Source organism: Bufo gargarizans, chromosome 3 (assembly GCF_014858855.1).
Source record: "Bufo gargarizans isolate SCDJY-AF-19 chromosome 3, ASM1485885v1, whole genome shotgun sequence".
In the NCBI taxonomy this organism is placed as follows: Eukaryota; Metazoa; Chordata; class Amphibia; order Anura; family Bufonidae; genus Bufo; species Bufo gargarizans.
The window spans coordinates 402,315,608-402,337,043 of record NC_058082.1 but is presented as its reverse complement, the minus strand read 5'-3'; the positions used below and the strand labels follow the sequence as shown (position 1 = coordinate 402,337,043).

General features: G+C 48.1%; 1 protein-coding gene across 1 annotated transcript in view; it reads right to left on the bottom strand.

Annotated features, from left to right (window-relative positions):
* Positions 1–21,436, bottom strand: part of TBC1D22B (TBC1 domain family member 22B) — a 90,301-nt gene that overhangs the window by 44,678 nt on the left and 24,187 nt on the right. The window contains exons 6-8 of the mRNA XM_044288325.1: positions 18,338–18,466; positions 10,729–10,794; positions 4,095–4,209 (exon numbers count right to left, since the gene is read on the bottom strand). Of these exons, the coding sequence (XP_044144260.1) occupies positions 4,095–4,209; positions 10,729–10,794; positions 18,338–18,466 (310 nt within the window). The remainder of the gene's footprint in view (positions 1–4,094; positions 4,210–10,728; positions 10,795–18,337; positions 18,467–21,436) is intronic.

Here is a 21,436-nt window from a genome sequence, read left to right as displayed (position 1 = left end):
TCTTGTGGGAAGCCACATCGGAGTGATCTGTATAGAGCGGGAGCCAAACAAAGCCGGCGAAAAGAGGCAGTCGAGACAGAGGCCGACATAACACCCTCCAACCGAAAGGAGGAGGAGTGGGCAACAGGGAAGCCATAAGACAGCTCAAAAACAGAACCCACTACACTGTGAGACGCCCGGTCCACCGCCTCGCAGAAGGCGAATACCTTGAAGAACCCAAGGCGGAGGTCCTCCGGACCTGGGTAATCCAGCACCCAAGAGAAGTTGGGTGACCGTCCCGAGAAGAGCAGCCCGAACCCGGCAGCAGATCAGACAGAAAGCGTAGAGGCGCCAAGAGGAAGGACTCATACCACACTGCATCCGAAGAGGAGGAAATTGCGGCAGGCAAGGGAACCGCAGTCCTGACAGCGCCAATGAAGAATTCGAGAGGCCCCGCAGACAACAGCACTCTCGACCATGGGACCACTAGCGCAGGGAAGCAATGCTGCAGAAGGACGCAAAGGGCATGCATCTAGGACCCACGAACACTCCCTGGAATGAAAGGCCAACTAAATGAATGAGCACCACCCAGCTCGGTGCAGCAGAGAGAAATAGAGCCTGTCCGGTCAAGAGGACAGAAGGAACTCCCTAGGGACGAGTGCAAGGCTGGCGGCAAGCATCGGCTCCCAAGAAACAAAGGTATGCCGCAGGAAGCAGGTGAGGCATACGAACGAGCAGCCCGCAAGCAGCGAGAAGGCCAACCCACCTAGAAAAAAGGGGGGCTCGTCCCAGAGCGCCACAGCATGTACGGAATCGCAAAGTGCAACCTGAAAGGGAGTTATGCACAAAACCAGTATAGCATGCGACGGAACGCAATCAGTCCACCCCGAAAGGGGGGAAATTGTACCTGGCCAACTACAGTTGGCAAGAGTGCAAAGACCGGTCCCAAAAGGGAGTGATGCCTAAGGCCGAACCTACTTCAGAGAAGCAGGACATACCCTATAAACCAGCAGGAATGCAGGAGGTCCATCTAGTGAAAGGGGAACATGCACAGGGTATCCTAGCATTAAATGAGTGTGCAATAATACACCCAACACTGAACTCAGCGAGAGAGTAACTACTCTGCCAATGAATGGGGACATGTACAAGTCCAGCCCAGCCACATAAGGACAGCCGTGAATCCCAGGAGCGTGCCAAATTCTGCCCTTGAAGTGAGAAGTGGTCACGCACAAGGCCAGCACCGTATCCAATGGAAGTGCAAGCGTTCCACCCATGATAGAGGGCCATTCTCATGGCCAGCAATGTATCCGGTGAGTGTAGCACACCGCCCAGAAAAAGGGGGTAAAGCACATGGCCAGCATCTCCTCCAGGGAGAGTGCGAGCACACCGCCATGCATGGGAGTCATACACATGGCCAGCAACGTACTGGCGAGAGACAACCACAGTCACTAAGAACGCGTGCATGTCGCCTGAGGAAGGAAGGCATGCCCCTGGCTGGCAGCGAATCCAGCAAGAGTGCGTACACTGCCTACGGAAGAGGAGTCATGCCCATGGCCGACAGCGGATCCAGCGAGAGTGCAAGCACCCTGCCATGTATGGGGTACATGCACGTGGCCAGCAACGTACCTGCGAGGAAACACCCAAAGACAGAGGGATGTATGTATGCTGTCTGAGGGAAGGAGGCATACCTAAGGCCGGCAGGGAATCCAATGAGAGTGCAGCATACCGCCTAAGAAAAGGCCGGCAGCGCAATCAGTGAGAGTGCAGCACAATAACATAGTACATAAGTACATCATAGCACATCAGCGAGAGTGCAGCATAATAACATAGTACATAAGTACATCATAGCACATCAGCGCCGCCTGGAAGGGGGTCGTGCACACAGCCAGTACCGTATCCGGTGAAAGTGCAGTATCCCGCCTAAAAAAAGGGGGGATGCACATGATCGGCATCAGATCCAGTGAGAGTGCTGCGTTCCGCCCAGGAAGGGGGTCACGCACATGGCCGGCAGCGAATCCAGTGAGTGCAGCGTTCCGCCCACGGAAGGGGGTCACGCACATGGCCGGCAGCAAATCCAGAGAGTGCAGCGTTCCACCTATGGAAGGGGGTCGTGCAGAAGGCCAGCACCGTATCCGGTGAAGGTGCAGCATTCCGCCCAAGATGGGGGTCATGCACATGGCCAGCCAGGGAGAGTGCAGTAGCCCGCCTAGGAGGGGGGGGGGGAATGCACATGGCAGGCACCATAACTGGAGAGACGATGAATGCTGCCTACAGAGGGCCGAATGCACTTGGCCAGCGCCGTATCCTGGAAGAGGCAAGAAAACCGCCTAAAAGGGGAAATGCCCTAGCAGCGACGCAGGCTGGGAGCGCAACACCATGCCGCCTGTGGAAGGAGGTCATGCAGACATGCAGCATTACTGATGAGGCTGCAGCGTCAAGCGCAGCCCAATAGAAATCATGATCTATTATTTTTATTTCATTTATTTTTTTTTTTTTTTTCTTCTTTCAACTCAGCCTCTGAGGCTAAAGGGGAGCCACCATATAGGGGCCCTGAGAAAAAAATGGGGGCCAACTATACAGACCCAATTTTGGGAGCCGGCCTGCACCCAAAGGGTTAACAGGGATCCGGCCTGGAGGGCGGCGTGCGATCCCCTGGGGGCGGAGGAACCTCCAGGCGGGAAAATTCGCGCCTGGAGAAGTTCCCGCCCCCTCCACCAGAGACCGGAAGATTGCGGCCTAGTAGGCCGCGAAGCCGGGGGCTAAATTGCGGCCCCCGGCCCGTCATACCGCCGGGACCTGGGGCGGAACGGCGCTTCAAACCGGCCGCGGGAGCCCACCCCGCGGGCCGGTCGGGATTACGGCACAGCAGGCCGAAGCCTGGGACCAAGTAGCGGAGCCCCGCCGACCGCCACCTGCTGGGCATAGCCCAATGCCGGCCGCGGGAGCCCACCCCGCCGGCCAGAAGAGATAGGGGCCCGGAATGGCGGTTCGCCGGCGCGGGAGCCCACCCGGCCGGCCGGAGAGACAGGACTGGAATGGTGGCTCGCTGGCCGCGGGAGCCCACCCCGCCTGCCGGAAGTAAGGAGGCCTGGAATGGCGGACCGCCGCGGGAGCCGCGGAACCTAAAATCTTTTGCGGCGCCCGGCCGCACCGGAATAGTAGTGCTGACCGGACCGGAGCCCGTGATGGACCAGGGGCAGCAAGGCGCGGGCCCTGTGGCCCTGAAGCAGTGGCCGGTAAGAGGGAGGGGGACCCTGAGACCGGGTCTGTGAGGGTGGGAATCCTGCCTAACCCCTACGTCAGGGGCAGCTAGGTCTGCAGCTCCCCAGGCATTCTTCTTGCAGGAAGAAGGGTGCCATGTCCTATGGGAGCAAAATGTCGCCCTGTGGCAGCCAGGGGCCAGCCTAGGGCTAGCAGGGACAAAAGGGTCCAGAGGCCCTGTCAGTATGGGAGTCAGGCACGCAGGAGACCGGGGTGGGGTGAGGGGTGAGGGGGGAGAAGCCAATCTCTCACCATAGCCGTCTTCACCCTCGGTCCGTTCCAGCAGGGTCGCCCCTTCAGCTACTGGCACCGTAGTGGCAGGACGCTGGAAGAGGGACTTGGCGTGCGGGCGACCCTTGTGCTGGCGGGATGTAGGGGAGCTGGGCTGCCCTGATCCACCTTGCCTTCTGTGGGGGAGGCAGCAGTGCGGATGACCGGCACTGGCGCAGCTCGACCCCGGGAGAAACAGAGAGGTCTAGTGCGTCTCTGTTGTCCCTGATGATCTGGAACAAAAAGAAAAGAAAAAAGTAAAAATCAAAATTTAAAACAAGGAGAAAAGAGCCCTGCAGAGCAGGGAGTGTCTTGCCTCCTTGGACACTAAGCAAAAAACTGGCAGTCTCTCTCTCCAGGCTGAGGGTATAGCTGATGGAGGAGGGGCTTAACAGTTTTCACTTAGTGTCACGCCTCCTATGGAGATGAGCTATACCCAAGGTCTTCTGTGTCCCCCAAGGAAACTGGGCGAGAAATATATATTTATTTTTTTAGCCCATAATACAATATAAATGGCCCAAAGGAGTGCATAACCTTTAACACAAAACATACAAGCATGAGAAAGATAATTAACATAGCCTCACCAACGTGCTCAGACAAAAATACCACAAAGAATGGGGTGACCAGATCGTTTATTCCCTGGACATATCCACTTGCAGGGTGCCGGATGGCCCAGATAAACAAGATTCTCTCAAAGATCTGTTATAAGAGGAGCACATAAAATGCATATGCTTATTTTAAAAATAGTATAAAAATGCATATATCAATCAATAAGAATCAATAAGCCGAAAGAAAGTAAACCCATGTAATGTTCTGCTATCAGTAATCATGTAGGGCACCACAGTTGATCCAAAAGCTCAACCTACAGATGTTAAGACTAAACAGTTCTAAAGTTGTGACAGAGTTATCATCCAACATCCACTACTGCGATAAATCTGGCGCAGTTTAAAGGGAACCTGTCACCGGGATTTTGGGTATAGAGCTGAGGACATGGGCTGCTAGATGGCCGCTAGCACATCCGCAATACCCAGTCCCCATAGCTCTGTGTGCTTTTATTGTGTAAAAAACCTGATTTGATACATATGCAAATTAACCTGAAATGAGTCCTGTCCCTGACTTATCTCACATACAGGACTCATCTCAGGTTAATTTGCATATGTATCAAATCTGGTTTTTTACACAATAAAAGCACACAGAGCTATGGGGACTGGGTATTGCGGATGTGCTAGCGGCCATCTAGCAACCCGTGTCCTCAGCTCTATACACAAAATCCCGGTGACAGGTTCCCTTTAAAGAGGACCTTTCATCTGTTTAGCCCTAGTCTAATTAGGGTCTTACTGATGTCATCACACTGGCTATAAGCGGTGTTCTCTGATTTAATGTGCTCACAGCCAGGGAGAAGAGAACCGCTCCAGTCTCCACCTAGTATAACCAAGTCAGCTGATTATAATATAAAAATAATAATAAAAAAAAGGGCGATGACATCCGTGGGGGCCGCCCTATAAGGTAAGACCTTAATTAGACTAGGGTTAAACAGATGAAAGTTCCTCTTTAAGACAAGTTTAACCCCTTAGAGATCGGGCTGAATTTACCCCTTAAAGGGAAGCTGTCACCTGGATTTTGGGTATAGAGCTGAGGCCATGGGTTGCTAGATGGCCGCTAGCACATCCGCAATACCCAGTGTGCTTTTTTTGTGCAAAAAAAACGATTTAATACATATGCAAATTAACATAAGAGTCATATCTTACTTGTGTGACCCGAGAAGAGTCATATTTTCAAGCTCTGACTCATCTCAGGTTAATTTGCATATGTATCAAATCAGTTTTTTTTACACAATAAAAGCACACAGAGCTATGGGGACTGGGTATTGCGGATGTGCTAGTGGCCATCTAGCAACCCATGTCCTTAGCTCTATACACAAAATCCCGGTGACAGATTCCCTTTAAGGACCAGGCCATTTTTTTGAAAATCTGACCAAATGTGGTGATAGCTTGGATAAGTCAAAGCGTTTTAAAGTTATTGAGATCGTTTTTTCGTCACATATAGTACTCCAGGACACTGGTAAAATGGAGTAAAAAAAATACAAAATTTACCAAAAATTTGCAAATTTCCGAGTTTTAATTTCTCCACTTCTATAATACATAGTAATACCTCTAAAAATTATTATTAATTTACATTCCCCATATGTCTACTTCATGTTTGGATCATTTTGGGAATTACATTTTATTGTATTATTTATGGGGACGTTACAAGGCTTAGAAGTTTAGAAGCAAATCTTCAAATTCTTCAGAAATTTGCAAAAACCCATTTTTTAAGGACCAGTTCAGGTCTGAAGTCACTTTGTGAGGCTTACATAATAGAAATCACCCAAAAATGACCGCATTCTAGAAACTACACCCCTCAAAGTATTCAAAACGGATTTTATAAACTTTGTTAACCCTTTAGGTGTTCCACAAGAATTGATGGAAAATAGAGATACAATTTCAAAATTTCACTTTTTTGGCAGATTTTCCATCTTAATTTTTTCCCAGTTACCTAAGCAAGGGTTAACAGCCAAACAAAACTCAATATTCATGGCTCTGATTCTGTAGCTTACAGAAACACCCCATATGTGGTCGCAAACTGCTGTACCGGCACACGGGAGGGCACAGAAGGAAAGGAATGCCATACAGTTTTTCGAAGGCAGATTTTTCTGGACAGGTTTTTTGACACCATGTCCCATTTGAAGACCCCCTGATGCACCCCTAGAGTAGAAACTCCAAAAAAGTTACCCCATTTTAGAAACTATGGGATAGGGTGGCAGTTTTGTTGGTACTAGTTTAGGGTACATATGATTTTTGGTAACAATAAATAGCTGTTTTGGCACAGTTTTTATTTTTTGTTATTTACAACATTCATCTGATAGGTTAGATCATGTGGTATTTTTATAGACCAGGTTGTCACGGACACGGCAATACCTAATATGTATACTATTTTTCTATTTATGTAAGTTTTACACAATGATTTCATTTTTAAAACAAAAAAAATAAAAATCATGTTTTTGTGTTTCCATAGTCTGAGAACCATAGTATTTTGGCGATTATCTTGGGTAGGGTATGATTTTTGCGGGATGAGATGACGGTTTGATTGGCACTATTTTAGGATATGTATGACTTTTTGATCGCTTGCTATTACACTTTTTGTGATGCAAGGTGACAAAAAATTGCTTTTTTACACTGTTTTTATTTTTTTACGGTGTTCACCTGAGGGGTTAGGTCATGTGATATTTTTATAGAGCAGGTTATTACGGACGCAGCGATACCTAATATGTATACTTTTTAAATTTACTTAAGTTTTACACAACAGCTTTTTTTAAAACAAAAATAAATTATGTTTTAGTGTCTCTATATTCTGAGCCATAGTTTTTTTTTTGTTTTTGGGCGATTGTCTTAGGTAGGGGCTAATTTTTTGCAGGATGAGGTGACGGTTAGATTGGTACTATTTTGGTGGGCATACGCCTTTTTGATCGCTTGCGGTTGTACTTTTTGTGATGTAAGGTGACCAAAAAAAAATTGTTTATTCAGCAGTTTTTATTTTTTATGGTGTTCATCTGAGGGGTTAGGTCATGTGATATGTTTATAGAGCCGGTCGATACGGACGTGGCGATACCTAATATGTATACTTTTTTTTTTATTTACTTAAGTTTTACACAATAACAGCTTCTTTAAAACAAATTTTTTTTTTTACTTTATTTGGGGAAAATGACGTTTTTGTTTAGTTTTACTTGAAACTAAAAAATTATTGGGGAAAACTTTTTTTTTTCACTTTATTTTTTGTCCCACTTTCGGACTTCAACTTTTGGGGGTCTAATCCCCTTTACAATGCATTCCAATACTTCTGTCACGGGACCCCCCCGCGCATTGTCCCAGGGTGCCTGCTCAATGGTTTGAGCAGGCACCTTGATCCGATCACTACACACGTAGTGATCGGAACTACACACGTCATGTGTCCTTAAAGGGGTTGTCCCACTTTGCTTTTTTCATCTTACCAGCAGTAGATGTCCTGATAACTTCCTGGTTCGGCTCCTGTAGTTGAGTGAAGGCTGGCCACGCCTCCTCATGACTCACCCCGAGAGCTCAGTCCTTGCGTGCTCGTTCATGTGGATGAGTCATCCACATGGAGCCGTATGTGAGGTCCCGCCCCCCCCCCCAGTATAATAAACATTGAGTGCGGCCCCCCCCAGTATAATATACATTTAGTGCGCCCCCCCCAGTATAATATACATTTAGTGCGCCCCCCCCAGTATAATATACATTGAGTGCGCCCCCCCAGTATAATATACATTTAGTGCGCCCCCCCCCAGTATAATATACATTGAGTGCGCCCCCCCCAGTATAATATACATTGAGTGCGGCCACCCCCCCCAGTATAATATACATTGAGTGCGCCCCTCCCCCTCAGTATAATATACATTGAGTGCGGGCCCCTCACAGTATAATAAACATTGAGAGTGCCCCCCCAGTATAATATACATTTAGTGCGCCCCCCCCAGTATAATATACATTGAGTGCGGCCACCCCCCCCCCCCAGTATAATATACATTGAGTGCGCCCCTCCCCCCCCAGTATAATATACATTATTATACTGGGAGGGGCCCGCACTCAAACATTGGTGGCGCAGTGGGAAGTGCCAATGAGGGTTAAAAAAATAAATAAAAAATTAACTCACCTCCACCTATTGATCGCGCAGCTGCCGGTCTCCTGTTCTTGCTTCAGGACCTGTGGTGACGTCACTGAGCTAATCACATGGTCCATTACCATGGTGATGGATCATATGATGTACCATGTGATGACCACAGTGATGTCACCACAGGTCCTTTCACAGGTCCTAAAGAAAGAACAGGAGACCGGCATCTACGCGATCAATTGGAGGAGGTGAGTTAATTTTTTATTTTATTTTTTTAACCCTCATTGGCACTTCCCACTGCGCCACCAATGTTTATTATACTGGGGGGGGGGGGTGGCCGCACTCAATGTATATTATACTGGGGGGGGGGCGCACTGCGCCACCAATGTTAATACAAATGCAGGAGGTGGGTGCCGGAGTGAAATAGCCGGCACCCGACCTCTATGATAGGGGGCTACGATCAGCGGCAGTTAACCCCTAAGGTCCCGCTCCCCGTCATAGAGGTCGGGTGCCGGCTATTTGATTCCGGCACCCGCCTGCTGTATTTGCGCATGCGCGTACTTGTAGGAATGGAGAGGCGGCCCGAGTACTTGTTCAGCTGTTGTGCGCAGGCGCGGCACAGCGATGCGGCCGGATGAAAGAGGCCGTATCCATGGGATACAGGAAACAAAGGAATCGCTTTACATGATTTTTTGAATGAAAGGTAGCTTTTGGATAATAACATGGATAGGAAGATATGTTGTGTGGGGGTAAATAGATTAGATAAAACCTATTTTTATGAAGTGGGACAACCCCTTTAAGTACCAGGACATCATGACTTACCGGTACGTCATATGTCCCCAACAGGTTAAAAGGTCTTTTTATTTTTTTACAGTATTAGACAACTCTAAGATACCTAACAATATAGGATTTTTTTTTCTAAATAAAGATGTTACATATAGGAGAGTTCATTTCCATAAGTAATTCCCGTCCTAATTTTTGAGGACAGTCTTGTACATTATAAACACCGTTTCTGTAACAGATGTTCACTGAGGCCACTAGAGTGTGGCCACCGGCTGTGGTCTCAGCGCTGTTCCTAGTGATGTAACCCATGGCAACATACGAGGAGTTTATAATAAGTTATTTAACTGAATAGGAAATGAACTTTTCAGTGTAATCCCCCTTGAATTCAACGAGCTTATTCCACCTGGCCTCCAATGATCGGATGCCCTTAAAATAAGAGACATCTTGCTGCTGCAGGAACTGCTACTGCCTCTTTGACCGCATTATCATCAGGAAATCATTGCCCACACAGAAATTTCTTCAGGTTCCAAAAGAGAAAGTAATCACAGCCAGGTCTGGACTGTAGGGAGGAACGGTTAAGCTCCATAAAGCCGCATTCCTTAATAGCAGCTTGTGAATTGCAAGACCTATGAACTGATGCATTGTCATGAAACAGAAACACACCTGCTGACAACTTCCCACAGCGTTTCTCTTTAATTGCCTCACATACCGCCTTTATTGTTGAAGCATAGCAGTCTTCAGTAATTGTTGTCTTGTGTGGCATAAATTCTAGTAAGAGAACGCCTTCTGTTTCCCAAAATCTGCTGCCATGATCTGCACACAAAATTTCTTTGGATTTGGTGACCCCTTGTGCTTCCATTCCATGGACTCTTGTTCGGTCTCAGGGTCATGGTGGTGGACCCATGTTTCATCACCAGTAATAATTCGTGAATAGAAGCCTCCTAGATTTTCTCTAAGCAGGTCTAAATTCTCCTGGCTAAATTGCTAGTGACAAGTTTTTTGCTCAGGCGTCAATATTCTTGGAACACACCAGGAACTGACCATTGACATCATCAAAACATCATGAAGGATACTTGAAACTGTCAATTGAAATGCCTAATTCATGAGCTATAACACGGACTTTGACCTGACGATCTTCCAAAATCATGGTCTCCACTTTACGGCACATTTCCTCTGAAGATACTTTGACAGGTCACCCTGAACGATGGTCATATTCAAACTGCTTGACCCAAAACTTTACTTGGTAGTAGAAAGGTGCATAATCAACATATACAGCAATCATCCTTTCATGGACTTCTTTAGGCTTCTTTTCTTCCTTTTTAAGGAATTTAATCGCAGAACAAAGCTCCAAATCCCTCACTTTCTTTGTAGACCCACACTGTACTGCACTTGCCATTCTGTCACTTCCAGTGCTTTCATCAAACTGAACTGCTACTGTGTGCATTGCACATCCAGACATACCTGCACAGACAAGCTCCGCTCTCTAAATTGACAGAACATGCTGGGGTAGATAACTTATTGAACACCCCTCGTAGCAGGACACCTCTTCCATAGCATGCTGAAAAAAAGAAGTGTTGATCACTCATTCTGGTTTATAGGGGGAGACTTAATAAGGGGAACCACTTCTATGATGCTTATATACCATGATAGGGCATTTGGACAAGAGCTACCTTTACAAGACAACCTCTTTAGTAACTTGTCTAAGACAATATGTACTTTTTGTCTCCAACGGCTGGAATAGTATGATTGTAATAAATAGTTCACACTCACTTCTTGAACTAATGGTTGCTGAAACAATGGTATTAGAGGATTTGTCCTTGGTATGTCAATATGAATCTACAAGACAAAAGTGCAGATATTATAGAAATGAAAACATTGCAGGGGAGTCACATCTATGTGGTTAATAAATATACCTTGTGTAGAAACCAAACATTAGAATATAGACTATTCTTATTTGCAGTAACGAATCACCAAATGACAGCAGCAGAGCATCAGTGCAAGCAGTTATAAGGATGAATCTGCTTCATAAGTCACACTTACACCCTTTTGCACAGACACGCTTCTATACTGTTCGTATTGTGTATGCAATGTAAGTAGGGAGTAGAGCTGTTGCGATACCAAATTTTTGATTCGATTTCGATACCATAAAAAAAGTATTGCGATACTCCATACCATGCAAAAAAAAGAAACCAAAAAAGCCACGTGCATTCCGCATTTTTCAAAAATGGTGAATCGCATATATATATATATATATATATATATATATATATATTTATTTTTTTCTGTTCCGGCATTCACTGCAAAAGGAGATTTTTGTATAACTTACCAGTAAAATCTCTTTCTCGCTCTTCATTGGGGGACACAGAGACCTTGGGTATAGCTATGTCCTCTAGGAGGCGTTGACACTAGATAAAGCTGTTAGCTCCTCCCCTGGTAGCTATACCCCCTCCAGCCTGGAGAGAGAGCTTCAGTTTGTGAGAAGCAGTAGGAGAAGCAAGCTAAGAAAAAACACAGAACACCAACCATGGCAAGGACCCAACAGGCTCAAACCATCAACTGCCACAACTGTGACCAAACAACAATACTGGGTGGGTGCTGTGTCCCCCAATGAAGAGCGAGAAAGAGATTTTACTGGTAAGTTATACAAAAATCTCCTTTTCTCGCCCATATTCATTGGGGGACACAGAGACCTTGGGACGTCCAAGAGCAGTCCACAAGGGGGGGGGAAGAAAACACAGACCCATGGAGCCATCGCCCCTGCAGGCAACAGAAAACTGCTGCCTGCAAGACCAAGCTTCCAGAGGCGGTGCCCGCCGATGCATAAGTATGCACTTGGCAAATATTTGTGAATGAGCGGAGGAGGGCAGTAGCCGCCCCGCACAACTGCGGCTGAACCTTGAACCATCCGAGCCCAAGAGCGCTAACCCCTCTGGTGAAAGGAGCCGCAACACTGAAGGGTGGAACCCTGCCCCGGGGACAGAAGTTCAAACAAATGCAGACGTGCAATTGACACCCTGGAGGCCGCCAATGTTATGCGAGGACCCTCCGGAAAGACAAAACCAAGGCGAGCACGTACGCCGGAAGGAACTGGAGGCTGACAAATAAACAGTCAGAGCCCTGACAACGGCCAAACGACCCAACACCTGTTCCTGAGGGTGTGAAGGGGAGGTACGCAGTAATAGAAGGCCAGATTCTTCATTGAGATGAAAATCAGAGATCACCGTCGGGAGAAAGGAAGAACGGCCCCAGGGAAGCTCCTACCCCTGGCAAAACCAGGACAGGTTCAAGGGGAGAATTCCGGAGTGCTAAAAAGACCAAGGTCTGATCCCAAGGCGGTAAAAGGAGGACGGCATGGAGGAACCGTACGGCTATTCCCAGTAGGAAGGAATTGAGGACCCTGGGTGGGTCAGAGGACGCTGGAAGGCCACACAGTGCCGAACCTACCCAGCTAAGAACCAAAGCCCAAGCAAAAAACCCCGGATCCACCCCTGCTAAGGGGAAGCGCTCCACGGAAACGGAAGTGGTCCACCAATGTCCCCCCGAGCCGACCAGGTGTGACGGGAGACTGAGAAGCTGCCTGAATGAGGCATGCCCAACCGCAAGCCAGGAATCAACACATTGGATAGTCAAAAGGTAGTGACGATATGAGAATCATTGACGGAAGAACTCCGTTAGCGACCGTGTATCGACGGTGTAGCAAAACCGCTTGACGGAAGCAAACAACCAAACCAAGATTAGAGAAAAACTTCTGCCTTAAGGAGGAAGAAGAGAAGGGGTGTCCCGTTCCAGGAACAAAACTCCATCAACAGACGCGACAGCACCCCCGCACATCCTGGCGTGGGGAGTCTCATAGTCTAGTCACGGAATGCGTAGCGAAAAGGCATGACTACATCGGACAGACATGCCGACACCAGTCAAGTATCGAGAGGTAGAGGTACACACCGGTAGCGCGCCCAGGACCAACGGTAGGAGTCACCTGTAGAAGGAGGAATACAGGAACGCCACAGGCCAACAGTCGGTCCGGAACGAGACCGAAAGAAAAAGAAAAAAAAAAAACCACAGAACCAAAAACCCTGCATCACATAGATGAGGGGGAGTAGCAACAGAGGAACCACCAAGGTTTGCGGAATGGCCGTGAACCCCGAGCCAGAGAAGGAAGAACGGAAAGAGAAGGGGGAAGGACGAAGTCCGTTCCCCATCCGAGACTAGCAGTATACAGAAGTAGCCACCGGATGAAGCAGGGATGCCATACCCCGCCAAGGAGGAGCCTATGCAGCGTACGCCACCGAATACGGAGACAGAAGAATCCGTCAACTGACGAAGGAGCCGTACAGGAGGAGCCAGATTACGCAATGGCTACTACAGGACCCCCATACCGTAGAGGAATCCGGTAGAAGCCACGGTACCATACCGCCCCAGGGAAGGAGAGCTAACTTTAAACGCTCCACCCGGGAAGGGCGCTGAACAGGAACAACTGCCCAGCAAGCGTCAGGGTAGAACCCCTACCTGATAGAATGCCCCACTGTAGCGACTGCGAACGCTAGTACCCGCACAGGCTGAATAGGCTGCAAAGCTAAACCAGAGTGCCAACCCAAACACTTCCCACATCAGGAATGGTGGAAGAGAGTAAGGAGTCAGTGTAACACTTGGCCCGTCGGCACGCAAACCAGATATGTGCAATGGTGTACGCACCACTACTGATGCGGACAACACCGTTTCCGATTGGGACAATGGAAACCCATAGAGATGGGAGCCCCTAGGACACAAGTGGGTTTGGGCAGGAGTTATAATCCTGCCCAAAACCAGCTCCAAGGAACACAATGAGGAATAGCCACGTATGCACTGGCGGAACTCATATAGTACTAGAGTAAGTGTACCGAGCACCGTCAAGTACCGACTGTCGCCACGCCCCCAATGAAATAAGCGCAGGCACCTAGAGCCGTGGAATTGCAGAATCTGAAGATGTACAGATACTCCCCCTCTAGTGATCACTAGCGAAAGAGGGTAAGGCAAGTAGTAAGAACAATGACGCGCAACACTCCGCCTAAGGAAGGATAGTGCGACAGTCGGACCGTATCCAAACTGGTGCCACAGGCAGACACCCCACCAGAAGGGGGGTTAATATCCACGGTGAAAACTAGTGCATATGGCAATCCTGTACCCTATGGGAGAGCAATTAGCACCCGAGACAGGAGGTAATGGATACAGTACCCCTTGTGACCAGTGAGAATGGAATCGCTCCACCAATGGAAGGAGCTAATGAACACGGCAGGTAAGAACCCAGTGGAGGTACAATTCCGCCACCTACAGAAGGGGGAATGCACTGAAAATAGTGTTATTGTACCTAGTCCACCCATGGCAGGGGACAAAGTATAAAGGTGAACACCGTATCGTAGTGGTGCAACTATACCGCCTAAGGAAGGGGGTAATGCCCACGACAAGTGCCACTGGCCACCGTAGACGCAACCTAAGGAGATTGATTCGGATTCACGTCAAGGCCCGAATCAGTGATTCTCCTCACCCCCCACTTCGGGCGGACCCACTCCCGTGAGAGAGGGTGCACCCGAGCGTGACCCTGGGAGGAAGGGAGGGGGTGTGGAGATATCGAGGAGAAGTCGACCTGCTGTGGTCCGCTTGCGCGCAGGTATATGCATTAGAAAATCGCCCCTAGCAGTCGCGGACTGCGCAGTTGGGGCTTATCAACCAAACTACCTGGGGGTGGATTGGGAACAGAGGTCCCGTATACAAAAGAAACCCGCGGAAAATGATCAACCCAACAACCCTAGAGGGTGGATTGGGAATTTCCAGTCTTTTCCCCCCACTGGAATCGCGCAGGTGGGGAATTATCAACCAAACGACCCCATGGGGTGGATTGGGAATTCCAGAGGTTCTCCACAGTATGGCTCAGGTAGAGAATATCGACCAAACGGCACCGGAGGATGGATTGGGATCCCGCAGAGATCCTTAACTGAATTGCGCAGGTGGAGAATTACGGGAATACTTCAGCTGTCCTCCTGTGAGTTGCGAAGGTGGAGAGTTATCAACCAAACGACCCCGGAGGGTGGAATGGGAATTCCAGAGGTTCTCCGCTGTATTGAGCAGGCAGAGAATTATCAACCAAACAACCCCGGAGGGTGGATTAGGAATTGTGGAGGCTCTCCGCTGTATCGAACAGGTGGAGAACTACCAACCAAACGACCCCGGAGGGTGGAATGGGAATTCCAGAGGTTCTCCACTGTATTGAGCCGGTGGAGAATTATCAACCAAACGACCCCGGAGGGTGAATTGGGAATTGCGGAGGCTCTCCACTGTATTGAACAGGTGGAGAATTATCAACCAAACTACCCCGGAGGGTGGAATGGGAGTTCCAGAGGCTCTCCGCTGTATTGAGCAGGTGGAGAATCATGACCAATGACCCCGGAGGGTGGATTGGTAACTGCAGCGGTCCTCAACTGCATTGCACCGGTGGAAAGAATCAACCAAGCTTCCCCTGAGGGTGGGTTGGGAACTGTCAGAGGTCCTCCACTGGACTACGCAGGTGGAGGATTATCAACCAAACGGCCCAGAGGGCGGAGTGGGAAACTACGGTAAGAGAGGTCGTCACATGTCCGGGGCAGGACACGGGCCCATTTTTGTGCCGCACAGTCAGAGTGGACATGACTGAGGGGAGTAGGGCCTGAATGGAGGTAGACATTTATTTCCAGCTTCATTTAACCTCTTTTTTTTTTTTTTTTTTTTTTTTTTTAAACTGGTCTGCCTAGCCTCAAGTGGATAAGAGGCAGGAAGGGGTTAACAGTGCAATAAGCAATTTTATGTTTCCCAGGCCATCCAACCCCTGATAATCCGGAGCTGGCCCAACAGAAGTGGCTGGCCGGAAAGGGTTAACCAATAACGACATTAGGTCCAGGGGCGGTGCTGATGGGGGCGGGGCAGCGGCAGCCAGGCGGGAAGAATTCGCGCCAGCCCGCCACCCTCCCCCTCTGAGTCGCGGCCTAGCAGGTCGCGAAACCAGGGCCTAAAGTACCGATGCACAGCCACCCCGGACCCTCCCCCTCTGTACTGAAGTCAGCCGGAGGGTGGAGGGACCCGGAGCGGAGCGCGACACACATCCCGCCTGAGAAGCCGCACCGCGGCCGGGATGACAACAGGGGAAGGAAGCCTATAGGCCCCAAGAGAAGCCGGGGCCTAAATTTGCAGCGGCGCCCGGAGGACCGGGATGTTCACCCCGCGGCCGGAATCGTGACAGCTGGAGGTCCATGTTAAGTAAGTGCCCCTCGGCGCGAGACTACCGCAAGGGGTCAGATGTCCGCGAACAGCCAGGGGCGTTAACCCTTTCGGAGCTGCGTGCGTGACGCCTGCTCCCGAAAGAGTAAATTAAAGGATACTGCAGCCAGTGGAGACGGACTGCGCCCAGTCTTTCGCCGGAGGTGCCCGGGGAGAAGATACATTAACCCTCTAAGAGCCGGAAACAGTCGGCCTAGAGGGCAAGTGAAAGGGGGACCGCGTGTCGCATGGCGCCCGCCGGATTAACCCCTTCTCTCTTTTAGGGGTCTTGTCATAGTTGATTAAAGCCCCCTGGCCGTTAACCATAGGGCGACCCAGACTGTCAAAGATGGAGGGAGGGGGAAGAGGTCTTCATACTCACCTAGTCCCATGTACTCACCTCTCTCATCCTCTTCTCTTCACCCTCCCGAAGTGGACCCTCAAGGTCACCTTTTCCAGCAGGGTCACCTCCTCAGCAGCTGGCACCGGAGTGGCAGGCGTCTGGTATGGCGGGAGGGTCTTCTCTTTGGCGGACCTAGGTGACCCCTTGGCTGGCGGGATGCAGGGGAGCGAGGCTGCCCTGGTCCACTTTGTCTTCTGTGGGGGAGGCAGCAGTGCGGAATCGGCACTGGCGCAACTCGACCCCGGGAGAACAGGGAGGCGAGGCGACCACTGTTGTCCCATCTGAAAAGGAAGGAAAAAAATAAAATCTTCAGGAGATCCCTGCAGAGCAGGGAGGTCTTGCCTCCTATTGACACTAGAGAAAACTGAAGCTCTCTCTCCAGGCTGGAGGGGGTATAGCTACCAGGGGAGGAGCTAACAGCTTTATCTAGTGTCAACGCCTCCTAGAGGACATAGCTATACCCAAGGTCTCTGTGTCCCCCAATGAATATGGGCGAGAAAGATTTTTTTCTATTTTAATAGTTTGGACTTTTCGGACGTGGCAATATGTGATATGTTTATTTATTTATGGTTTATATTTTTTATATGTAATTTATACTTAATATTTTGGTGGGGTTTTTTTTTTTTTTCTTTTACTTTTTATTTAATAACTATTTTCCCCTAGGGAAATAGGGGCTAGAACCTAGGATTTTTTCATCCCTTGTCCTATTCCCCCTGACAGATCTCTATCAGGGTGAATAGGACTCTGTGCTCTGAACACAGCAGCAGGGAGCCGACTATGGCAGCCAGGGCTTTAGTAGCATCCTGGCTGCCATGGTAACTGATTGGAGCCCCAGGCTTACACTGCTGGGGCTCTGATCAGAACTGCCACTGCCACCAATAAAGAGGAGGGGACTCTGTGGCCACTGCCACCAACGTTTTTAATACTGGGGGGGTTGAGGGGGGGCAGGCGCACTGCGCCACCAATGATAATTAACCTTTAAGACAGAAGGCGGGTACTGGCAGCAAATCAGTGGCAGTTAACCCCTCAGATGCCGCACCTGAAGGGTTAACTGCCGCTGATTGCAGCTCCCTGTGAAAGGCAGGGTGCGGGCAATGTGATTCTGCTGCCGGCACCCACCTCCTGTATTAAAAGTTAAAGATAACCTTTCATGGGTTCGGACTTAGTTAAGTTACCAGGCTACATAGAGCGGCGCCCAGGGATCTCCCTGCACCTACTATTATTCCTGGGGGCGCCGCTCTGTTAGCCCGGTGTGCCCTAGTTACAGTCTCCTGCTCCGTATGCTAATTACTACTAACTGGGGCAGAGCGGGCGAACAGAGCGGCACCCAGGAATAATAGTAAGTGCAGGGAGATCCCTGGGTCGCCGAGCTATGTAGCCTGGTAACTTAACTAAGTCTGAACCCATAAAAAAGGACGTCCTATCATTGATAGCGCAGTGCGCCCGTCCCTCCTCCGCCCCTCTTATCCCATTGGTGGCAGCGGCACAGGGGGGAGAGAGAGACTGCTTCCTTCTCCCCTGTGCTGCTGAGGGAATCATGTCCTGTGATACTAGACTGCGCAGCAGTGCAGGCCAGTATCGAAAAAATGGAAATCCCATACGATACTGGGACAAAAGTAACGCTTGGGTATCAAATCTTCGATACCCGTAACAACCCTAGTAGGGAGGGCACAGAGATGGCAATGGAGAATAGGTAGAGTCAACAATTCGTACCTGTCGGTATGTATCCTGATGATGCTCTTCATTTCGAGAATCATAATACTGTTCAATAAAACCAAAATATTCTGCACGTTTCCTCTCAAGTGTCATTTGGCGCCTTTCTGTATTAGCAGGAAGATAACCCTGTAAATAGTAAAACAAATAACTGAAACAACTACCTGTAGAACAACATATGACGGGAACTGTGGAGATTTCAAAATGGTCCAAAAACTAGCATACATGCTTTGCAATACATGTAGTATGTGTTTTACAGAGTTCTAGAGACGTTTTACAACTTGTGTGACAAAAGGGCATGGCTTCATTTAAAGGGGCATGGCTTAAAATGGGACATTGTGCTCTGAAAAATGCCCCAAAAACCTGCAGTATATTTTGGCAGAAGCCAACAAATAAGTGGTGTAAACTTAGACTAGACAGTAAGAAGATGTGCCAGATTTATCATGCAGCATCAGCCAGTGTGATAAACCTGGTGTATTACACAGGCCGATGATCGCTAATAAACGTTCGTAGTAACGCTGGTTAACGATGATCTGGCAGTGTAATGCTGCTGCCAATTACCCGATGTATGAGCAAACGTTTGTTCATCGGGCAATCCAAATCTTTCAACAGGCTTAAAGATCATCGTTTGCAGGCGGCAGATCGTGGTGTGTGATCAGCACTCTGCTGCCGGCAAACGATGAATTAGTATGGAGAAGAGGGATGGCATAACGATCACTCCTCCCTATACTTGGATCTGCCCCTGCCGGCAGTGACTGATCCGACAGGCTGATCCCGGCCAAAATAGCCTGTCGGATCTGTTTCACACATTTAGATTGCGTTCCACTCTGCATTAGACAACCACGTCACTTCCAGTTAATGGCGTAGAGCACGAGGAGACAATACAATGTATTAGCATTTCTTTGGTTAGTTTAACAGGTGTTTTTTTTTTTTATGTTTACAGGGAGTGCAGAATTATTAGGCAAGTTGTATTTTTGAGGATTAATTTTATTATTGAACAACAACCATGTTCTCAATGAACCCAAAAAACTCATTAATATCAAAGCTGAATATTTTTGGAAGTAGTTTTTAGTTTGTTTTTAGTTTTAGCTATTTTAGGGGGATATCTGTGTGTGCAGGTGACTATTACTGTACATAATTATTAGGCAACTTAACAAAAAACAAATATATACCCATTTCAATTATTTATTTTTACCAGTGAAACCAATATAACATCTCAACATTCACAAATATACATTTCTGACATTCAAAAACAAAACAAAAACAAATCAGTGACCAATATAGCCACCTTTCTTTGCAAGGACACTCAAAAACCTGCCATCCATGGATTCTGTCAGTGTTTTGATCTGTTCACCATCAACATTGCGTGCAGCAGCAACCACAGCCTCCCAGACACTGTTCAGAGAGGTGTACTGTTTTCCCTCCTTGTAAATCTCACATTTGATGGACCACAGGTTCTCAATGGGGTTCAGATCAGGTGAACAAGGAGGCCATGTCATTAGATTTTCTTCTTTTATACCCTTTCTTGCCAGCCACGTTGTGGAGTACTTGGACGCGTGTGATGGAGCATTGTCCTGCATGAAAATCATGTTTTTCTTACCTTGCAGACTTCTTCCTGTACCACTGCTTGAAGAAGGTGTCTTCCAGAAACTGGCAGTAGGACTGGGAGTTGAGCTTGACTCCATCCTCAACCCAAAAAGGCCCCACAAGCTCATCTTTGATGATACCAGCCCAAACCAGTACTCCACCTCCACCTTGCTGGCGTCTGAGTCGGACTGGAGCTCTCTGCCCTTTACCAATCCAGCCACGGGCCCATCCATCTGGCCCATCAAGACTCACTCTCATTTCATCAGTCCATAAAACCTTAGAAAAATCAGTCTTGAGATATTTCTTGGCCCAGTCTTGACGTTTCAGCTTGTGTGTCTTGTTCAGTGGTGGTCGTCTTTCAGCCTTTCTTACCTTGGCCATGTCTCTGAGTATTGCACACCTTGTGCTTTTGGGCACTCCAGTGATGTTGCAGCTCTGAAATATGGCCAAACTGGTGGCAAGTGGCATCTTGGCAGCTGCACGCTTGACTTTTCTCAGTTCATGGGCAGTTATTTTGCGCCTTGGTTTTTCCACACGCTTCTTGCGACCCTGTTGACTATTTTGAATGAAACGCTTGATTGTTCGATGATCACGCTTCAGAAGCTTTGCAATTTTAAGAGTGCTGCATCCCTCTGCAAGATATCTCACCATTTTTGACTTTTCTGAGCCTGTCAAGTCCTTCTTTTGACCCATTTTGCCAAAGGAAAGGAAGTTGCCTAATAATTATGCACACCTGATATAGGGTGTTGATGTCATTAGACCACACCCCTTCTCATTACAGAGATGCACATCACCTAATATGCTTAATTGGTAGTAGGCTTTCGAGCCTATACAGCTTGGAGTAAGACAACATGCATAAAGAGGATGATGTGATCAAAATACTCATTTGCCTAATAATTCTGCACTCCCTGTATTGTGATTACATTGATATATAAGCACCCCATTTCCACCATGCTTTACCCGGGGGGTGCAGGGTTCTTCCGGTCGATATGGTAACTTCACGATTTGTACTATACGCTGTTTTACCTGGCAACTTTATGGGCGTTTTTTTTATTGAGCCCATGATTATTTGCTTGTGTGTTTAGTTTCTCTGCACTTGCACTTTATGAGTCACAATTCTAGTTTTATATCATTTGGCTAGGTTTACTACCTGACATTGAATATCTGTTATATTACCTCTCCGTCCGTGTATGTCCCCTGCTTCGGCCATTGGTCTTATGTATTCTATGTACCACCATGGATTAAAGTGTGTGTTTTAATTGTAATTATGGAATAAAGATATATTGATTTATTAAATCCCGGTTTTTGCTATTTTTTGGGTTTCGATATCTTGTGGGTAATCCCGGGTAGATGGTGTTCTATTTTGCGTAACTTGTTTATTGGTGTGTATTGTCTAATCTATGTTGACACAGTACAAGCGGTCCCTCAACTTTCTTTGATGAGGACAGCTTCTTCAGGGTCCTGTACTGTACACAAAGTGTGTAAAAAAAATAAAACTGGATTGCCCTCATC